We start from the raw sequence: 21522 nt of genomic DNA, 5'->3' as shown, positions 1-21522 counted from the left end.
CTGGGCTGCCCAAGGACCTGCTTTAAAACTGACTTGTTTCTTTTAGCACTAGCTCTACCATATTTGAAGGTATCCTTGTTGTCTGGCAATGCTTCAGGCCTATCTGAGTTTTCTTTGTACCAAGGTGTGGAATCCATTTTCCAGACAACTTTGCTTTCTAGCAGAAAACAGTGTTAGACACCAAAATCTAAGTGCTAGGTTTGCATTTGAGTACTAATGTTATGGATGGATGGATGGATCAATCAATCGATTATATATATATATATATATATATATATATATATATATATATATACACGCACACACACACACTAATGTTTGGACACCCTTACAGAGCTAGGTACAATGTTCCTTATTGAGCTTTTTATTCACATTGATTTTTTTCCAAATTCATTTATGATACGCTCCACTTTACCTATAGTAAAGAACTGATAAAACTTTAATGGTTTTCTAAAATTTGTCAAGAAACAATGGGGCAGTGGGTAGAGATTGGAGTCTGGGAGTGAGGGGCACCAAGTGAATAGCTTGACATGGGATCCAGAGGGACCCTCTTGAGTTGGTTGCATTCATTATGGGTGAGCCCACAAAGGATTGCAAGAAGGAAGGGGCATAATCAGGTTAGTAATAAGCAAAGAGGATGATGTATTAGAGAACTGACACACTAGTGGCCATAAAACCACCTGGGCTGCTGCATGGTCCAGTAAGGTGTGGTGGGATTGGAAATAGAGTGGATGGCTAAGCAAAGAGCTGGGCTGCGTGGACATTTGTATGTGGGATGTGACAGATGGTTGGACTTAAAGGTGATTGAACACAGGATACTGGGTGGACAGAAGGGCCATTAACACAGTGAGTGAATTCAGGAGAAGACGATCAGATGGAGGGTGGGAAGGCGAAGAATGGACTAATTTAAGGTAAAATTTGAGAAGCAGACAAGTATATAGACAGTGTCTGGCCGATGTTTATTCGACAATAAGTGTGCTGAGTGAATCAGGTATTACCAATAACTGTGTATTGAGCTCATACTGCATTACTAACACTATAGTAAGCATATATTTCATTTAATTTTCACAACAAACGCTAGGAAAAATAGACTCTATCACTACTGTACCAATGAGAAAAGAGGCCCACGGAGATTAAATAATTTACCTGAGACCACATAGCTAGTATGTTCTGCCCTTATACCCCTAACCAAGCAAGGAATGCAACTGATAGGGAATAATGGGGGGGGGGGGGGGGGCATTAAGAAATAGTCTGGTATAGAAGCCCAGAGAAAGAGCAGCTTTTAAAAAGAAGTAGTCGGTCACCTTGTGGTCCAGTGGCCACATGGAGGAAACTTAAAATAGGCAATGGACTTGAGAGGTTAATGAACAAGTGAGCGATGTTAGAAGAGTGGGGTGGAAATACTTCTCTGGAAGTCCATGGTGATTGGGAAGGACAAGGCTAACAGTAGGATAGATTGTTCCTTCTAGAGTGTTCAGGGTGAACAAGAGTAGTGGAAGAAAGGCAATCTCAAGCAGAAAGCTAACACAAAGACTCCTTAGTGTCCTTAGTGCCAGATACTGGAAGTTTCTCTCTTCAGTAATAGCTAAAGTTGAGTGTCTCCTATGTGCCAGACACTGTTCTAAGTGCCCCGCTTGTAATTCACCTCATTTATGCCTCACAACAACCCTATAAAGGTAAGGTAAGGAAACAAACTGAAGCACAAGGGGTAAGTTATTCGTTCAAGGTCACCCAGGAAGTAAGCAGCAGACTCCACATATTGAAAAGAATTAGTTTTAGCCAGTAGCACTGTAGAGGGTTTTTAGATTGTATCAGGACTTGAAATTGTAATTATTCAAGTAAAAGACGCTGGCTTCTGACTAACAAAACAGCTATAGATCATATCTGGTTTATTTCTCATCTGTAGCTAAGACAGAATGGTCAAAATCTATTTTACCAAATTTAGAGCCAATTTAGGTTTTTAACCTCAGAAGAAGGATTCCCTCTTTGAAGTTACATTTCAGCCACTTTTCTGAGAGCCTGGTATTCTCTGAACAAACAGAACCAAAAGAAGTTGTTTTTAAATTCATTCTCCTTGTGCCCTGTGACTCTTGTAAGAACATGTTCGTAAGGACCAAGTTTATTTTTTTGTTGTTCCAAGTTTTTATTTAAATTCTACTTAGTAACACATAGTGTAATATTAGTTTTGTGAGTAGAACTTAGTGATCCATCACTTACAAACAATACCCGATGCCCATTACAAGTGTCTTCCTTAATTCCCATAAAGACCACATTTAAATGAACATTGAAAGGACTGGTGAATTTCTCTACATATCTTGGGTCTAAGTATTTAAAGGGACCTGAATAAAACCCTAAATATTTGACCCTTGCTATTGGGAATCTTGGAATGAAGCATTGGGAGGAAAGTATGAGCCATAGATCTATAGGACAGAGTAAGGGCATTGGGCTTTCTCTTGAGTCCTTAGCTATGGGATATGACTGTGACTTGGGAACAGGCCACAGTTCTACTAAATTACCTTTACATCTCCAACAGAAGAGATTCGCCTGATAAAATGGCCCTTTATTGTTCCTTAGTAATACTAGTAGTAGATAACTCTAAGGTCTCTTCATGTACGCTTTTGGGTTTATGGGTTTACAAAGTATCCCTGAGCACTGAGTCCATTTTTCTTTGTCATCCAGCTGCAGACAACAAACAAGTTTCATGGTCCCTGAAATTAGCCACCAACTTGAGACAAAAGATAATTCTGGAACTACCATTCAGCATGCTATATCTGTTCTACTGTCTCTATAGAGCACGCCTTTTTAATGTAATTACATGACTTGTCTATCTATTACTAAATTGATGAAGACAGCCTGGATTTATTCTTCCTCCTTTAACTTAGGAGTCAGTATAGTTTGTTGTAGCATTTCCCAAAGCAGATTCTGCAGAAATCCACCCTACTAAAATAATCTATACAAAAGGACCCTGTGAATAAATATGTTTCAGAAATTCTGCTGGCAGATCTCTACTGCTCCCATTCCTACCTCCTTCTGATTCACAATTTACATTAGCATATTAAAGGTTTTCCAAAGTTCTGCAATAAAGGAACCAGCTAGATCGGCACTTTATAAAGTCATTTTTATCATAGAATGGAGTTTTCTATGTATGCTCTTTTAAACCACAGAACCACTTTGGGAAATGCTGACATAGTCATCAAGAGCTTTGGGATCAACTCTCAGTTTCTATGTATTTGACTTTTTTAGCTTCCCTGTATAAGCGAGATCATGTAGTTTTTTTCTTTCTGTCTCACTTCCCTGGGCAGGGAGATGGGGGAAATAGATATTGGTCCTCTGGATACAAAAGTGAAATTATATAGGATGAATAATTCTAGAGATCTAATGCACAGCATGATGACTAGTTAATAATACTGTATTGAATATTAGAAATTTGCTAAAAGTAGATTGCCGGTGCTCTCACCAAAGGAAAAAAAAAAAAGGAAAGGAAAAAAAAATCCAGGATGGGTAGGTTAATTAGCTTGATTGTAATAATTATTTCATTGTGTATATCAGATTATTGTGTGGTACAGTTTAAGTGTATACTATTCTTTTTTTTAAAGTGTATACTATTCTTAAAAGTATTTTTTAAAAGAGTTTTGGGATCAAAATCTGGGTGATATTAGGTAAGCTACTCTACCTTCTTGAACACTCATTTCCTCAACTGTAAAATAGGTTAAGAAAATATTCCTTTGAGGACTTTGACAATTTACCACAGTACCTGCACATAACAGACATTCAGTGAATAGCAGCTGATTCTGTAAGTAACCGGCTGAGAGGCATACAGTATCTTTGCCCAGCATGGGTTAACAACTCTTCCTTTTAGAAAGGTTTTACATAAAATTGCCTGGATTTGTAACAGAATTTGTCTGATTAGTCTTTACTACAAAAGTACAAATGAAATTTAAACTTTGGGGAGAATCTCCATTAGAAGATCCTAGAGGTGGTCCAACATTGAGATGCAGCAATGTGATTAGTATTGATTAGTCACAATAATGTGGAACTCTGTAATTTACTCAAGCTCACAGATAATTAATGGAGTCTGCGAATTAAGAACCAACTTGTTTCACCAGGTAGGCCTTTGCATTTAATTACTCTGTTTGTAGAAGTTAATATCTTCACTGTTATTTAAATTATATTCATTTCTAAAGTGCTTAGTGCAAGTCACAGTCCTAAGCAGAACCTCCTAGGAAGTATCCAGGTTACCAAGCAAGGGTCAACTACTGTCCCTCCTCTCTGGAAGCAGGGTAGTCTATAAGTGATTCAGAGTGGCTTTAGATCTGAGAAAGGACCTGGCAGGCAGGCAACCTAGTTTCCATGTGACTTTTCTTTTGCTGATATGTCCTCTAGTGGTAAAGACACTGATCATGAACATTGGAAGCCAAAAAAGGAAAGGAAAAAGCAACTTGAGTGAATCTCATAGAATTGTGGCCAGGAAGGTTCATTTGAATGTCACTAATACTGGACCAGACTTAAGAGTACCTTAGGCCCATCCATGAAAATAGATTCGCTAAAACATAGTAATATCATAGGCAAGAATAGAACAGGGACTATTTAAGCTACTTAGTGAATAAATTATTACTAAACACTTTGGACAGACACTATGAGAATTTCCAGCATTCCTAACCTATTAACAGATTCAAATAATGAATCTCCCTGCCAATTTTTGTGAGTTTATTGTATTAGAACCCAAATCTATGTTACATTTTTTCTATAATTGGTTTTCCTTTAAATTAGTTTGGATACATGGGGCATTCTTGTACAGTTCTTCCTAAGTGGCTAAATTGACCATAGAGTAGAAATAGTCCAAGCAAAACTATTAAAAAACTATTCGGGATTTTTTTTAAGATTTTGTATATTTTTATTTGTTAGAAAGAAAGTGGAGGGAGGGGCAGAGAGAGAAGGAGACAAGCAGACTCAAGGCTAAGCATAGAGCCTGATGTGGGGCATGATCCCAGGACCCTGAGACATGACCTGAGTTGAAACCAAGAGTTATAGATGCTCAACCTAGATGCCCAGAAACTATTCGGTTTTAAAACAGTGCTCTGACCTGAGCATGCTTACTTAGCACTGAATATAGATTGGCATATATTTATTGATCATTTATTTTTTTTTTATTTTCCTTTTTTCCAACAAGATGAGTATATTGTATTATATATATATAATATATATATAATATATATATAATCTTTATAGATACAGATATAAAGATATAGGTAGATATGGAGATACAGATATTTGATAGAGGAAGTAGCTGCTGAAAATTCCTGAAGTTGCCTCTTTCTTAGCTATTGAATTGGGAATTTTGATTACCAAGACACAAGCTGAAATCTAAGACAATATAAAGAAATTACATTGATATTTGAGCTGTTGGCATGTTTTGTGCTCTTTTGAAAATCTTTCCTCCTCCTCTTTCTATTCTTGCTTTACAATAAATACACCTTATTCTTTTTTCCTCGCTTTCTTATACATTTAAGTTTCTTTTAATTATGTTTTCAAACAGTGACTGAATAAAGTGTTACTGCTTTATCTCAAGTTATAGCTTTAGCTCAGTAGTCTGCTCAATCACTTAACATAAAAGATGCAGCATCAAGACAAGAGATGCCAGCATATATATTTTAAAAGCACATATCAAGTGGAACTGATGTAAATGCAACATTAATGAAGTAAGACTGGTCTCTACTCTCCAGACACTATAATTTAAAAGGCAATTGACTTTATTTGCTGTGGTTGACAGCCTGTTTCTCAGACTACTCGAATAAATTTGGGTATTAATATGCTTCCTGTCCATTTAGAGAGAATTACTATTCTATCTGCCTTAGGAGACTATTTCATTTCCAGATTTAACTCAACACAATATGATGGTCCCCAGCTTTTGAGTAAAGCATACTTTAGTGAGCCTGTGCTCAGCTGCCTCTCAGAGCAACACACTGAGCTACACACAGCAGGTGTACAAAGATACCTATGAAGTGTCTTCTGTGAGCCTCAAGACACTTAGCTGCAAAATAGGAGAGTAGAGAGGGAGACATGCAATGGAGTTGGATGGGATTGTGCCATTTTTCCAAAGTTCCAAGAGAGCAAATATGGTCTTAGGGAGGTGGAGAGACAAATATCCATTGAGCACCTATAGGCACTTTGTATACATTTCATCTTCATTTCCACAACAGCCACACCATAGATGGCATGACCCTCATTTTATAGATGAGGAAATTGAAGATCAGAGACATTAAATCACTCTCTCAAAGTCATTCTGCCATTTGTTTCAATATAGCAGAGCCCGGCACATAGTGTGCACTCAAATGAATAGTGTTGAAAGTTGAGTGAATCTTTCTGGGAAGCAATTTTCATCATGTGTCAAGAGCCTCAAAAATGTGTATAATTTCTGAATCAGCAGTTTCACTTCTAGGAATAGAGATGTGGGCAAAGATCGTGTGTGTGTAAATGCAATAATTCATTTTGTCACTGCAACCTCATTTTAAAAAACAAAATTTTTGGAAACATACCCAATATCTAAAAGGGAGAGTCAAATAAATTACAGTAGTGTTATACAGCCATTATAACAGTATTTTTAAAGAATTTTTTATGACATGGGGTAGTGCCCACCATAGGGTGTAGAACTAAATATATATACTATGGTCTCAGCCATGTCTTAGAGAAACACATGCAGAAAAATTACTAAAATAAAATGTACCGTAAATATAAATTATGCCTAAACAATCGAATATTACATGATTTTATTTCTTTTTTTTTTTAAGATTTATTTATTTGAGAGAGAGCACAAGCAGGAGGGACAGAGGGAGAAAGAATCTCAAGAAGACTCTTGAGCTGAGTGTGGAGCCTGACGTGGGGCCCAATCTCACCACCCTGAGATTACAACCTGAACCAAAACCAAAAGAGTGCATTGCCTAACCAACTGCACCACCTAGGCTCCCCTACATTTTGTTTTTTATTTAACTCATTAAATTCCTGGCATAATCACTAGATGAGATAGCTAACTCCATTAGACACAGACTAATTCCTTAGTCACTTGGCAAGTTTAGAATTTCAGGACTTAGTTAGATCATGTGACAGCATCAGTTATGTGTCCAACCCTTTGCTAAGCCATGAAGAAATCATAAAAAGGATGATATATACTTCCTGCCTCTCAGTCAACCAACATTTATTAAGTGTCTGCTGTGTGCCATGGATCAGGAATACAGAAATGAAAAAGGCATAGTCCATGCCCTCAGGGAGTTCACCCTGGATGGCCAACAATTATGTGCATGAAGTAAATGCACCATTTGTAGATAGGTTTTTTTTTTTTTTTTTTTTTTTTTTAGAGAGAGTGCATGCACATTCTCACATGAGCAGGGGGAAGAGCCAAGGGAGAGGGAGGGAGAGAATCTCAAGCAGACTCCCTATGCATCACTGAGCCCAGTGACATGGGGCTCAATCCCATGACCCTAAAATCATGACCTGAGCTGAAATCAAGAGTCGGACACTTAACCGACTGAGCCACCCAGGTGCCCCATAAATGTACCATTTGAAGTAGATACAAGATAATGTGTATGTTAATGGCAGTCAGGTGTAGGGTGGGCTAGACATGACAGGGTTTTCTAAGAGGGAGTTTGAAGTGTATTGAAGGAGCCATTTAGGAAGGCTAAGATAAGAAACAGGTTTCCAGGCAGAGGTAGCAGTATGAAGGCAAAAGTTTCAATTTTATCTTGAGTGGGAGATGGTAACAGATTCACCTTTTTAAAAATTTAGCATGAAAGTGTGAAAGATGAACCAAAAAAAAGGTGTGGGGAGAGCTAGACAAAAGGCTATTGCTTTAATTCTGAAAGCAGGAAGACCTAGGTCAACACAGAAACAGTGAAGATGGTGAAAAGAACAGAAAGTAGAGAGCTGTGTAGAAGGTGAGCTTTAGTTGTTTGGAGTAAAAAGGAGGATGTATACTAGAACCCCAGATTTCTGAACTGAGGAGCTGGGAAGATAATGGGGGTTTTCACTGAGCTGAGGACCCCAAAGGAAAGACTGAGGTGGAGGGAAAGACAGTGGGATCAGGTTTAGGCATATAGAATTCCAGTTGACTTTGGGTCATTCACCTGGAGTTGTTCAAGTAAGAAAACACACTCATGTGGAGTTGTCAAGTAAGAAAACATACAGATCCAGAGCTTAGCAGCACAAGAGAGCAAAAGACAGAATTCGGTCACAGAAGCCATGACTTGAGTAAAATTGACCTAGGAAGAGTCTGTAGAAGAGAGAGAAAAGAGGGTCAAGGACAGAACCTCCAGAACTACAGCTTTAGCAAGATCTCAGAAGAAAGTAAGCAAGCAGGAAACCCAAGGGAAGAGGAAAAAGATTCAAGATTTAGGAAATGGCCAACATATGCGATGGTGCCCTTTGGAATTTATAAGCTGGCTGGAAAGTAATCACATCTACAGATGAAGAAATGAGGTAGAAACGTTGCCCATGACTATCCTTGAGTAAGTGCCTAGGAAGGATATAGACAGTTCTTACGGAGCTGAGAGGAAGGAGAGTATGGGGTTGACCTGAAGCTTGATAAAGCTGATGAGACTTCACTGAGCCTGAAATATGGTTAGAATTGAAACCAGGAAAGAGAGGCCATTTCAACTAAGGCCCTGAGATTTGTTCAAATTCATCCTCATGTCTGAAAATAACTAGAGGTGGACTTTCTATTGATTGTGGCCATCCGGGTCATCTTTGAATAGTGAAGACAACATTTGGTTCTTTTTTAGTTATAATGCCTGTCGGTTAAACAGTATCCCGTAAAACTGGATGCAGTGTGACCTGACACCTTGTACAAGGCTAAGGAAGTCATGACAAGAAAACAGTATGACTTATGCGTAGCAGGTTCATTCCAGAAACACAGATGTGTCTAACTCAGAGGACATCATGAGGGGCAGTCTTGATGGGAAAAGACAAGTTCTGGTTATGTGCCCTCCTCACTTTACGGTAGCTAATTCTAAAATCCCTTTGGTTTAATGCAGCTATTCCTGGATATGAAGTTGCAGATTCCCTGCCCCATATTTTCCCTAGCCTCTGGTGGCTAAGCACTAGGTATGTGAAAGGAAGCAAGAAAGGGATGAAATGTTAGTGTGCTCTCCCCACTCCTCCGCACCTTCCAGTCCCTTCCATCCTCTCATTCCATCCCACTGGCCTCTTTCTTCTCGAGACCACTTGACTTACAATGCAGCATGGGTAAGAACTCTTCACTGACCAAAAGGGATATCTTAAGGACAGAAATAATCAGGCATTACTTTGGGAAATAATCTGTCAAAATCTGCCTCTGCTAGTCTGCTCACAGTTCTGTCTTCTTATAGTGCTTCCCACAGCCTACACCATATCTGCAAAGACGAAGGTACAGAATAAGGACAAGTCATTGGAAAGTCAGGTTCCACAGTGCTGACCATGCCACTTCCCTAGGGATATGACCTTGCACAAGCCACTTAACCTCAACTACACTCAGTCTTCTCAATAGAATTTGTGGGACAGTCAAACGAGATAGCATTTGTCAAGGTGCTTAAGATTGCAAAATGCTCTTCACATGTTCAGCAGTGGTCTAACATAGGCTATTATTGTAGTCATGAATGTGATTTGAAAGTAGAGGGGGACCAAAATTTCTCCTCCTCCAGGACCCTTCTAAAGACCTAGACCTTCCATTCCAGCCCTTGTATTCAACCAGTTTCCTCCAGAGCCCCATCTCTGCTAGTCCCTATCAATCTGTGTTGATTTATCCTGGCTCATGGAGGGCTTACTACAACTGAGTAATACTCAGCTACTACCCCTGTTCTCCTTGCCTTAGCACATAGAGGAAGGCCTTAAAAATCCACTCCTAAAGAAGAAAAATGGTGAACAATTTACAAAATCCTTCCTGGGGGCCAGGCACTTTCTTTGCCTGAGATTCTGTTCCACAAACCACAGGCTTTTCCCACAGAGGAGAAATCAGGAAGCCTTTACAGCTGAGACCAGGGGAAATTACATTTCTATTAAAAGCTGTCTGTGGCTAGATGTATCCATCCCAAGTACAAAGTTAAACGATGTAATAAACTTATTCAAAGACATAAAGCTATTACATAAAATGCCATTAAATATCTTCTACTCAGTGTTAACAAAATACAGCTATAAATTTTCTAGGGTTGTCATTTTGCAAGTCGCTGGTTCTCAGTGGGTTATGCATCTGCCAGTTCTTCACTGTTGAATTCTGTTTTCCAGTCCTGGCAAATGGGATGTCAGGGATGCGTAACTCTTTGAAATGTGATGGTTTTCAATTTCTTGTGAATCTAAAGGTGCTCAGTTTCTTCTACGGCTGGCGTCTGTCTCCATTTTCTACCTCCTGGCTAAGTATAGTATTGAAGCCCCATATTTCATAAACTTGGAGATCAGAGGCAGGGAGGGCCAACCAACCAAGCCATAGCTCAGGATTCAAGGTTGGGAGCTGGCACATCTCCCCTGAACTTTGAGACCGATCCACAGCTCCTTACATGAAGCTGTGCATCTAGTCATGACAGGGTAAAATGGAAGGGAGGAGTTGAAAGGAATACAGAGCATTCTCTCTGGGAAAGTTCTGTGCCCCCTTTTCGTGTGGGTTTTCACCTAAAACCCAGGTCAAGAGGAAAAGCACGTAAGATCCAGATAGGTCTAACTGAACTCGTCTTATTCTATGAACTTGTCAGGCTTTCTATTTACCTTCGCAAGCCAAGTCCTAAATCCAGATGGCCCCTATCCTTTGGGCCCTCACCAAACAGAATGGCAGTAGAATGGAGTGAGGGCGGTGCCAGGAAGGGGATGCAAGAGTAGCCGTCAGCTTTTGCCCAAGTCATGCAGGTTGTGCAGGCTGTGTGTACTCTTCCTGCACGTGCACAGTCAGGTGAGATCAGAGAAATGGTGACACGTGCCTAGATCCTCGAGGCTTCTCTGTAGGGACCCGCCTTGCACTTGCAGGTGCTCAGCCCTCGCAGGGCTCAGTCGCTGGAGGTCAGCCGAGACAGCCTCTGATGCCCTTGCTTGTGCTTCTTCAGGAAACAGCATCCTCCACTCGGCAGCCGACAGCGTGACCAGCGCCGTACAGAAAGCAAGCCAGGCCTTGAATGAGCGTGGGGAGCGGTTAGGCCGAGCTGAGGAGAAGACGGAAGACATGAAGAACAGCGCCCAGCAGTTCGCGGAAACTGCTCACAAGGTGGGTCCTGCAGAGGGGCAGAGGTCCGCCTCCGGGTGCTCAGGGAGCTTCACCCCAGGAGACTTACTTCAGTGTGTTTCCCATGGTGGGAGATACAAAATCAAAATCAAGCCCTTTTACACCCCCTCCCCAATACAACCTGCTGCTTTAATAAGTACCAGAATCGTGAAGGGTTTCTTCTTGTACCTGTTCCTTCATTTCTCTCCTTTCCAACATCTTTATCTCTGTCTCTGACCTTGGATCTGGATCTTTGGGAAATGTGGAACATCTTTAGTTCTTGGCCAGACTGTGAGGGCTCAAGTTTCAGGGAACAGGATGGGGAGCAGAGGAGGTCAAATCTAAGAATATCTCTCCTCCTATGGCCAGTGCTGGAAAAAGGACTTTGGGCTGCTCATACTTGCTTTTCCTCGCTGTCCTTTTCCGGTCATGGTCATGAGCCCAGCATCCTGTGTTTTTATCTCTTCGCTGTATGAAAAGCAAGCTCTAGTCCCAGGGCGCAGGGCGTCTCAGGGCCGGCTGCCCTCTGCAAGGGGCCTTGGATCTCTGAGGCTGACCTGACTCGTGCAGAGCTGCCTGCAAGGTTCCTACCTGCTCTGAATTCAGGTCACGGCATTTCCCATGTGACCACAGGCACACACGTGCACATTCACACACTCCCTAAGAGTGTGCCTTTCAGAAGGGGAAAGGGGAGTTTTTATTGGCAGCTGGCTCTCTGAGGCAGTCACAAACCAAAGGAAAGAGCAGCCCTGTTGGTCAGGTGATAAAGAGGATTTATTACTGATCTTATGTTTCAGGTCAAAGGGCAGTTGTCTGGCTAGTGATTAGAATTTAGGTTTCCAGACACAACCCCTGCTGATAACTGTTGGCATCTCCGGCTCACAATCTGTCCTCTCAGATATGCTTTTCAGGTGACCTTTGGGGCAAAAATTAACTTGCTTCAACAGAAAACCCCATTTCTGCTGCAGAAACGAGAATGGACAACCTGACTGACAAGTAACAAGAAAAGTCTCCCCGGCTGAGGCCAGCTGGTCTCTCTCAGGGGCTCAGGCCCAGGGCCAATGGTGGATCTGAATCCCCGGGATGCTTCCTGCCTTCCTGTCCTGCATCCCCCTCGCACAGACCCTGCTCTTTGTGTCTTTGGCCCTCTGTCACCACAGGGTCTTCCTGCACCCCTGCCCCCACCCTGGGGGACCCATGTGGGCTTCCCTGGAGGAGAATTGGCCAGATCTGGCTAAAAATGCAGGTGGTCCTGCTGGAGACCAGACCCTTGCTTGTCACAGAAAGAGGGAGCTCAGGTTTAAGATTTCCTGAAGGTTCACATTTAACATCCCTCCTCCAGCCTTTGTGATACAGCAAAAATGATGACATGGAAATGCCAGAATTCCCCCCCCACCCCCAGCTTCACTGATAACAACAGCAAAATGTTGTGATTTGGTTGGGGGGGGGCAGGTGGAAGTCTGGAGAAACATTCAAAGTGTTGATATGGGGAAGAGAAAGCCAAAGGGAATAATTTTGTAATTGTCTTCAAGTCTGGGAGGGACGATAGCACAGGTATATCTCTTTTGTGCCTCACCACACAGAATAGACCATCCAGCAGTGCACTGATAAGATTCTGCTAAGACCAGAGTTTAGGCAGATGATTAAGCCATGAACCAGGTTACCATCGCTCTTCCCAAGATGGAGTAGACAATACCTGGAGGTCATCCATGTGGGCGTCCCCCTCGGAGGACGCTGTACAAACACTGGGTTGGATAACCTGACCAGATGGCCATGATTCTTGGCCCCAGTCACCCTGTTTCCCTGATGTGGTGGCCAAGTTTGCTAGGAGCTTGGGAAGGCGGGATGGTGTGGTTAACGTCTTGTGTTTTATATCCATCCCACTGACCTTGAGCAAGTGCCTAATTTCTCTAAGCCCCAATTCCCTTCTCAGTAAAATGAGGCTAATTAATAACAGGGCCTGTCTCCTAGGGCCTTGAGAGAGAATTGAATGAATTCAAACCTATAAATCTGTTATCACAGTATCTGGCATATATAAACCTAAATTACCACTGGTCATAACTATTTCCATGAAAATGGTTCTGTTGAACCTGCCCCATTCAGTCACATAACAAGCACTTTAGGGGAATGGAGAAATGTGGTAGAGGATCCCAACAAAGGGATGGGGAGGGATTGGTGGTAAAGAGTTTGTGCTCCCCGCCCCCCCCCCCGCCACCACCGCCACCACCACCACCACAAGTGGGGTAGGCAAGGCTCCTGCTAAATGCTGGTACTTTCTAAACACAAAACAACCCTTGAATCAAGGCTGTCAGAACAGAAGCTGATTAGACCATCAAAGGCAAAGAGGCCTCTGGCCTTGACCACTGCCAGCCAGTGGCCTGTTTTCAGTAGAGATGGAAGAAGGAGAGGACAGTCTGCCCTTGTTTTGGTTTCCCTGCCCTGGGGGTGTTCTAAGGGGGAGATGAAGGAGTTGCTGGTGTCAGTTAGTGTGTTTGAGGGAGTGTGAGCTAGATGCTGTCCTGGCCAGACATGGTTTTCTACAACTGGGATGTGTGCTTATGAATCACCAGTATTGGCAGTATTCCTAAGGAGGAGGTTGACCTCTTTAGATAAGGCATGACTATTTTTCCAGGGACTAAGACTCCTGATTTAAAGCCACTGGCGTGGCCTGACTGTGAAGATGTCATTTCATTGGCCCAGCCCCTACCCACCAGACCTGCTGGTGAGGAGAGCGTTCAGAGGTAGAACCCACCCTCCACCCCCAGACAGACAGCTCTGTTGATTCATAAACAGTGGGCTGTGTTTACAAGTTGAGACACAGGGTACATGTTAGCACCCTGAGCGACAACAGCAAGATCAAGTGACGATTCCCCCATGCTCCCCAGTTAAGGGCACATGACCCCAACCAGAGAGTGTGGGATTCCCTTACCCTTTGCAGGAAAAAGGATCTTTCTAACTTCCCAGGACTCCTGCAGTGACCCAGGTACATTACTGATGGATCACCTTTGCACAACCCTGCCCTCAAGACATGTGGGTGCTTGTGTCCAAGAGAGCAGATAGAAAATGCTCCTGCACAGCCCTCCCCCAAGCTCTGTTCAGCCTGCCTTGAGGAAGCATGGTTCCTTCCTGAGCTGTGGGCTTGGCACCGCCTCAGTCCTTAGGAAAGTACAGCTCAGCCAGAGAGCAGGCCTGCTCACTTTCCTTTCCCTGCCCCGAAAAGCACAACATTGCAGAGTATGCCATGGTATGACACCCGCCACAAGCAGTGAGTCAGCAGGCAAGAGCAGCACCCACACCTAGGCATCCTCAGATGACATTTCTCACAGAAACGAACAATGATCTGCCCTGTTTTGTACAAGCTAATGTTTCTAGGGGAGGGAGTGGTAAGTGGCATTTCCCTCACTGGCAAGGAGTGGTGGCCTCTGTCCCTACTATGGTCACCTGCTTCCTTTGGGTCCCTGAACCAGAAGGGACTTCAAGAGTCCAGGTCCCTTAAAACTGCCCCCAAATGTGAGAGATGCTTTGTTACTATTTAGATGGAGTCGTTTACATAGCTTTGAAACAGAAAGCTTTCCATGACATATTCAGAAAACAAAATATACCAGAAGGAAATTTTAATCTCCTCGTTTGTAGGAACTCTGACATCTAAACTGATCCATAAGCATTTGAGTGGGAGGTGATAATTATAAACATGAGGAGACTGAGGTACGGAGCAGTTGTGACTTTAGAGCTCAAGGTCATGCAGCAAATTTGCAGCAGAGAAGCAACAGCAGCCCACCTTCCCTATTCCAAAACTTCTAACTCCCAGAGAATTTTTAAAAGCAACAAACAACAACAACAAAACCCTAGGCAACATGGAAATGACTGCCACTTTCTGCAGAGACACTTCAAATAGTAAGATGCCCAATCCGGTCGTATTTCTGCGCTGCCGAGTTGGCCACAGCCCCACCCGGCCGGGCTCCGCTTAGCGCCAGCCCAGACACGCGGCAACGAGGGCCTCGTACAGGCAGTTAGTACAATTGTTCTGAAGATTAATGACTGGGGGTGAACCGGCTAAGCCCATTAGCTGAAGGTTAACAGCTCACTGAATAACAGGACAGCAGCACTGGTCAAATATTTATGTTTGGTATTCATTATGCACAACACTAACAGCCCCGTGTTGATTTGAAGGGTCCACGTTGTAAATAATGTACTAAAACTAGACACGGGGCAAGAAGTGGAGCCCATGCCGCGTGTGACGGGGGAGTGGAACAGACTGGAAGGGGGGCCCTGGCTCTGCCATCTCCACCCCCCGCGTCTCCTGGACTGTAAACCCTTGGAGGTCAGGAGTTATTGGCCACCTGCACCTTTCTTAGCAAAAACCCACAGCCCTGAGCACGGCAGCGGCCTGGGCGTCCCGGTTAGGTTGGCTCCCCCAGGAGGAGGGGCTCGAGGAGCTCTTTCAGCTGAGGTGAATTTTAGCAGCACAAGGACTAGGTCCAGCGGTCCCCTCTCCATCACATGGCCCAGCGCCCAGCTGCAGGGGAAATGTTTGTGGCTGTTGCAGCGGGCCTAGCTGAGGTGGCAGCCCCAGGGTGATGACTCTGTTCTGGAGGACACCAAGGAAAAGGAAGGGGAGCCTCAGATCGCTCTGGGTGACACTGGAGAAATGGATCACTGACACTGGCCAGGGTGATGGACAGCACGACTGTGTGGAATCAGGGGGATCCCTGGCTAATTCTTCAAGGACCAGGAGCCTGGCCATGAAGCAGATGACAGGGCTTTCTACGTAGCAGGTGCCTGCAGGGAATCACCTGCTGTTTGCTCAAAGCCGTTCCGAATGGCTGGACCCTGTCCTCTTCTCCCCGTCCCAACCCCAGTGGTTAATCCCTAATGCCAGACTCTAGGCACATGAGGAATTACAATTCAGGCTCAGCTCTGCCCTCGGGTCCACCACAGTGTATGGGCTCCTTGGAAGGGACTAAGAAAAGCAAAGTCCGATTTCACTTTATGTTCCGCACCTGCCTGTTGTTTCCTTAAGTATATCATCGTGGGCTCTGGCTGGGCTCAGGGAGCTACTGAATGGTACCGAGGTATCAGTGTTCCCGCTGATGAAGGTCTCCCACTGCCGCTAGCCACGTTGGCGAACACCGGCGGGAGGGGCAACGAACGAAGGTCTGGACTGGGTCTCGTGTTCAGCCCTCGGCAGCAACACCACTTAAGCATCCAGGGCTTTCGACGGGGTGGAAGGTCCAGGCTGGATATTGAGGAGGTGGATGAATGGCAGTTGTCTTTCTACAGCTGATTTTTAATACTTTATGAGATATCAGTGAATACTTACATTTGAGGGGCGCTGGCTTTCCTGGATCACTAGTAACCCGGGAGCCCAGAGCGCTTGGTTCTGTCCCTACGTCGTCGGTCGCCCACTGGCCTGGGCCTGCGGGGCTGTTCATCGGCCCTGCGGCGGGGACTGCGGGAAGCTAACAGCGCCCCCCACCCCCCGCCCCCAGGATGCCTTCACCAGTGGATTCACATCAGGAAGGAATGGGAAAGGCGTGCTCAGTGGGCTCTTGGGGAAAATGTTGCGCACCCACTAGATGCCCTGGGAATACGCTGGCGGTGGCCACAGCAAGTAGAATCTCGGTGCTGCCTCTCATGGTGGATCTGGGGAGGGGAGCCGCACGGCCAGTTCTCCCCGATGCTAATGCCTAACTTTGCCATCCCTCTGTTTCCTTAGCTTGCCATGAAGCACAAATGTTGAGAAACCGCCCACCTCAGTGATGCTCCTCTCAAGAGGAATGGAAGAGTCTGCTCAGCAGTTTATACAAGAAATCCGGACCTCTGCTTGCTTCTTCTTCTTCTTTTTTTTCTTTTTTTTTTTTTTTTTCAGTTTATGGACATTTAGATTTTTTTTTTGCTTTTCCTTTTCAGACATTAATATGAAAGAAAAAATGTTGTGTCTACACATTTCACTAATGACTGTGCTAAGAAACGCTGCAGTGGCATCAGCTTTGTTTGGTTTTTGGTTTTTTTTTCCACTATCTGTATGTATATCTTCATATGTGTCTTCTCTTCATTTTCATTTTTTTTTCAGTAGTTTGAATATGAAATTTGGACCAACTGATATGCTGAGCTGGGTCTAAACTGACAACATGTCATTGTAGTTTTCTTGATATTAAGCCAGAGGGGTGCCTGGCTGGCTCAGTTAGAAGAGCATGCGACTCTTGATCTTGGGGTCACGAGTTCAAGCCCCACTTTAGGTGTAGAGATTACTTTTTAAAAAATGTGATATTAGGCCGAAGACCTTTCCATATGGTGACAGCAGATGTTATTGTTCCTGGTTGGAAATCAAAGCTGCAGTAACATTGTTACTGTTTCCCTGTCTCCTAGCCACTCTTAATTTGAAGGTTAAGATTCTATATCTTGAAACATAAGCCTGTGTTTTGGAAAACAATCAGATTTATCAGGGGAAACGGCAGTCTTAGATTTTGCTTTTATGTAGTAATCTTTTGCATGAGCCATCACCAGCATTCAAAAAAAAAAAAATCAGAATAACAGATAGAAATCTACTTTCTGAGCTACAGTCTAAATACTTCCAGTACTTGTTTCCATGCTGATTATTTGCAGTTATCATAGGAAGGGTAAAAACGAGAGATCAAAGATGTAAGGAAAAGCCTATTTAAAACCCTCTGTGCGTTTGGGGGATGTCTCTTTCTTTTGTCATTGTCCCCAGTTGTGGCAGCCAATATCAAAAAGAGCCTGGATTTTTATCAAGAATTGATTTGTCCAGATAAAGGTCTGTGTAAATGATAATGTGAAAAGATACTACATTTTTCTTTTTACAAAGTCATGCCTATTTTAGAAGCACCCTCGCCCTATCCTTGGGAGATGGCCTTCAGTTTCTTGGTATCTGATTTTTGAAGGTTCTGATGTTATTTGCTGTCTATTTATTTAGTGTAATTTCAGGTGTGGGTGTCTTGACAAATTGGATTTCATGGTGATTGCAGCTTGCCCGGTCTGACATAAAACATGGTCGTGAAGCCTTTACCCTGCAGTCAGAATGAATAAAGTTGGCTCCCACGCCTCCTGATCTTGGATTATTCCAGAGAGTGCTGGGTTTAGAGTCTGGGAGTTTTCTTTCTTTGAGGGTTAAATGCTAAACATAAAAGCTATGCTATGCTTTTTGTCTTCGTGAAACAAGGAGGCAAGCTGCACATCCCAGACGCAGTCTCAGCCTCTTGCTGTAGCGCATTGATTTTTAAGCTGCCTGAATGTTCAGGACCCCTTTCTGTTCCTTCCTACCCATTGAGCCGCCTGAGTCCATGTGCACTGTAGCCTCTTAACAGCAGCAGAGGATGACTTTAGGATTATTTATGCTGACTTAAATAGCTTAAGTTTTCCTGATAAAATATTCCCTGGGAGACAAAGTTGGGCTATAGGGGGAAAAAATTATCTTAGTACATGTCAAAAGGGAGATGGGATTTACTGGAGACAAATTTCTGAATCCGCTTAGGAGGATGATCCAGTTCAAGAAAACTCTGTAAAATTAATATGGTAAACCATATAAGTTTACTATAATATTTTGTACTTTTCTTTCAGTGTCTAGAAAAGTCAAAGCAGCAAGGAACTTGCTATCTATCTGATGAGTACCATGAGAAGCATTTATAATTTCTAAGAAAAATCCAAAATACCACTCCAAATGGGTTTTGTTTGCAGACCTCAGGTCAGAAAACACACATACATACAGATATATTCATCTTCTGAAACTGGATTCTAGCTTCAGAGACATAGTTGGTATAAATAATTGAAAGGGTAAGTCTCAAACCGCCTGACAACTGGCCAAACTCAAAAATAAAATCTGTTGCCAACTATCTAACAAGGGTGTTTGCAGAGCTGCTTCTAAAGTAGCAGAGGCTGAGGTCATAAGCATACTGTGAAATTTGAGATTCTTCCTCCCTTGGTAGAATTGTGACAGCTACTCCTCACATCTTGCCCTCTTGTTTCACTCTCTGTTTATCCTTTTAGATGTCAGTCTTACTGGAAATAGCGTGGACTAGAAAAACACCTGTTAGCTCCCTCTGTTGATTTGCTTCCGTGCAGTGGCCACACCCTCGACCTCCCTGGGTCAACACCCCACCCAGGCCTCCCTCCACCCCAACCAGGCCAGAACAGCAAGCCCCTGGCTTTCCTCCACCTCCTGACCTCTTACAGAGCTGCCCCATGATGACACATGTGAAGTTCTTTGCTATCCTTTTGTAGAAGGTGCTGCAAAACAAAAATATTAACACAGTGTAACTTAAAGCAAATCGCTAAAATGTCACGTTCTTTGGGACCAATTCATTTGGTGAAGCTGCTAGAAGACAGCTAATTTTTTGTTTTCACTTCTGCACTTCATTACAAGTTTTCGGGATACTCCATCTCTGTGAAGGACTTCAGTTGTGCTGACCACACGTAGAGAAGCTTCCCAGTATTACTACTTCTTCCTGGAACGTAGCTGTAGTATTCCTCACTAGTATTAGATATCTGCGTACAGGATGTATACAGTTATTCAGGTTAATGTTTCATATTAAAGAATGTATTTGTAAAATGTAACAAGATCAGTAGTTAACTTTTTTTAAGCTCTGAAAAAATAAAGATTGTGTTAGACTTGCAATTACAGTGAAATCTGTCTTAATACTACTACTTTTGTGGCTAACAAAGATTGTGCATTTATGTAAAAATATTTACAGAATGCCCTCAATAAGAGATAATAAAGATAGGTTTTGCTTTTCATTTTTAGAATCGTGACACCGCTGCTGTCTGTTATACAGTTATTAATTCTTCAGAAGTTTCTCTAGGATGTCAAATATAATTTTTGTTTCTTTCAGAGATAAGTAACACCTGCTCTACGATTCACAATTACCGTTAACCTAATTTTGTCATTAAATATTTTAACTCTGTGATGAAAATTTGTTTCTCTCAATTATTTGTCATATCTGTAAAACACGACCCAATAGGCAGGCATCATCATGCTTTTGATCGTGCTGGGAACATCTTGTGTGCCTACCAAAGACCTAAGAGCTAGGATTGGCATAATGATAGCATTTTCTTATATGTGTCCTAATGGGAAAACTTGAAACATAAAAAAGACAAAAAAGCTAACCCTAATTTAGACAATGAGCTTCTATCCAGCAAGAGGGTTGTTGTTTTTGTTTGTTTGTTTGTTTTTGGTTTTTTTTTTTTTGTTTTTCTTCTCATGGGTGAAGGACTTAAGCCAATGAACCGTTCCCTTTCTGCTGATACTGGGGATGTGCTCAACTCAAATATTCATTACAACGTGTGCCCTCATTCAGCAAACTAGTTTCATGTTCTGTTAAATTGGAAAGAAGACTTGATCAAGTTATTTCAATTTATTTTTATAGAAATAACTACCGCATCACCCTTTTGTGTTCAAGGAAAGTGACTTGGGTGACACTGTCCAGAGCAGCTCCCTGGCTTGGCGCGGACATGTCCCTTTAAAGCAGACAGGACTTTGACGTGTTTCTTGGGTGGAAGGGCAAGACTGGGGTCTCTAGTTTTCAGAAAAGAAAGGATAGAGAGGTGGCTTGGCTAGATGAAGAAAGCAGCCTGAAGTTAATTATGTAGTTAAAGGCACCAGTTCTTGCAAACAAATTATAAACCCATTGCCTTGCAGAGATGACTTTTTCTTAATATGCTGTGTATTTGTTAGCAATCATACCACAACTAATTCTCAATTTGGGGGAAAGGATTCACATGCTAAGTGCTATTTTAAAAAAAGAAAAATCAGTGATGCCTTCCCCCTTGCTGTCAGCGAGGACATGCTTAGGAAAAACTATTGACCCATCATAATCATCATCTGCCTACACAAACAGATTGAGGGCGGGCAGTGAGGGAGGTAGAGAGAAAAAGAGTGGGGAGAAAAATACCAGAAATAAATTTGACAGGAATGCAAATGTTTGAGTGTTATTTCTGTTGATAGTCGTTCGGCGTGCCTCTTCCCCCGGCGGAGGTGAGCCTGGGTGCTGGCTGGACATACGTCTGCACGTTCACACAGGCAGGCACAAACTGGCAGCGAGAGGAGAGCTGAGCTGTGCTCCTAGGTGGCCCTGAAATCGCTTCTGGACACCTTCTTGCCCTTCTGGGCACGGCTAGGCAGGTGACGGTATTTCCAAGGGTCACTAAAACCAGTAAATGCCCCAGGTGGGCCATTATCAGAGACCTGTAAAGACTTAAGCGACATGAGACAAGAGCACATCCCACCCACAAGGTGACTCTCGCTTTGTTCTGTAAACGTGGATGCACTCACGGCCCTCCACAGGGTGGTGCGGAAGACG

The 21522-nt window shown here is 43.1% G+C and overlaps 1 protein-coding gene across 12 annotated transcripts in view; it reads left to right on the top strand.

Moving 5' to 3' along the window:
- Positions 1-20136, top strand: part of STXBP6 (syntaxin binding protein 6) — a 240564-nt gene extending 220428 nt beyond the window's left edge. For all 12 annotated transcript variants that reach the window (XM_077908813.1, XM_077908817.1, XM_077908814.1 and 9 more), the window contains 2 exons: positions 11055-11212; positions 16926-20136. In XM_077908813.1, coding sequence (XP_077764939.1) covers positions 11055-11212; positions 16926-16949 — 182 coding nt within the window. In that variant the 3' untranslated portion in view covers positions 16950-20136. The remainder of the gene's footprint in view (positions 1-11054; positions 11213-16925) is intronic.
- Positions 20137-21522: the final 1386 nt, after the last annotated feature.

This window comes from Canis aureus, chromosome 9 (genome assembly GCF_053574225.1).
Source record: "Canis aureus isolate CA01 chromosome 9, VMU_Caureus_v.1.0, whole genome shotgun sequence".
Lineage (NCBI taxonomy): Eukaryota > Metazoa > Chordata > Mammalia > Carnivora > Canidae > Canis > Canis aureus.
Note: the sequence above shows the minus strand (reverse complement) of the source record. Positions and strands in the feature narration are given on the sequence as shown.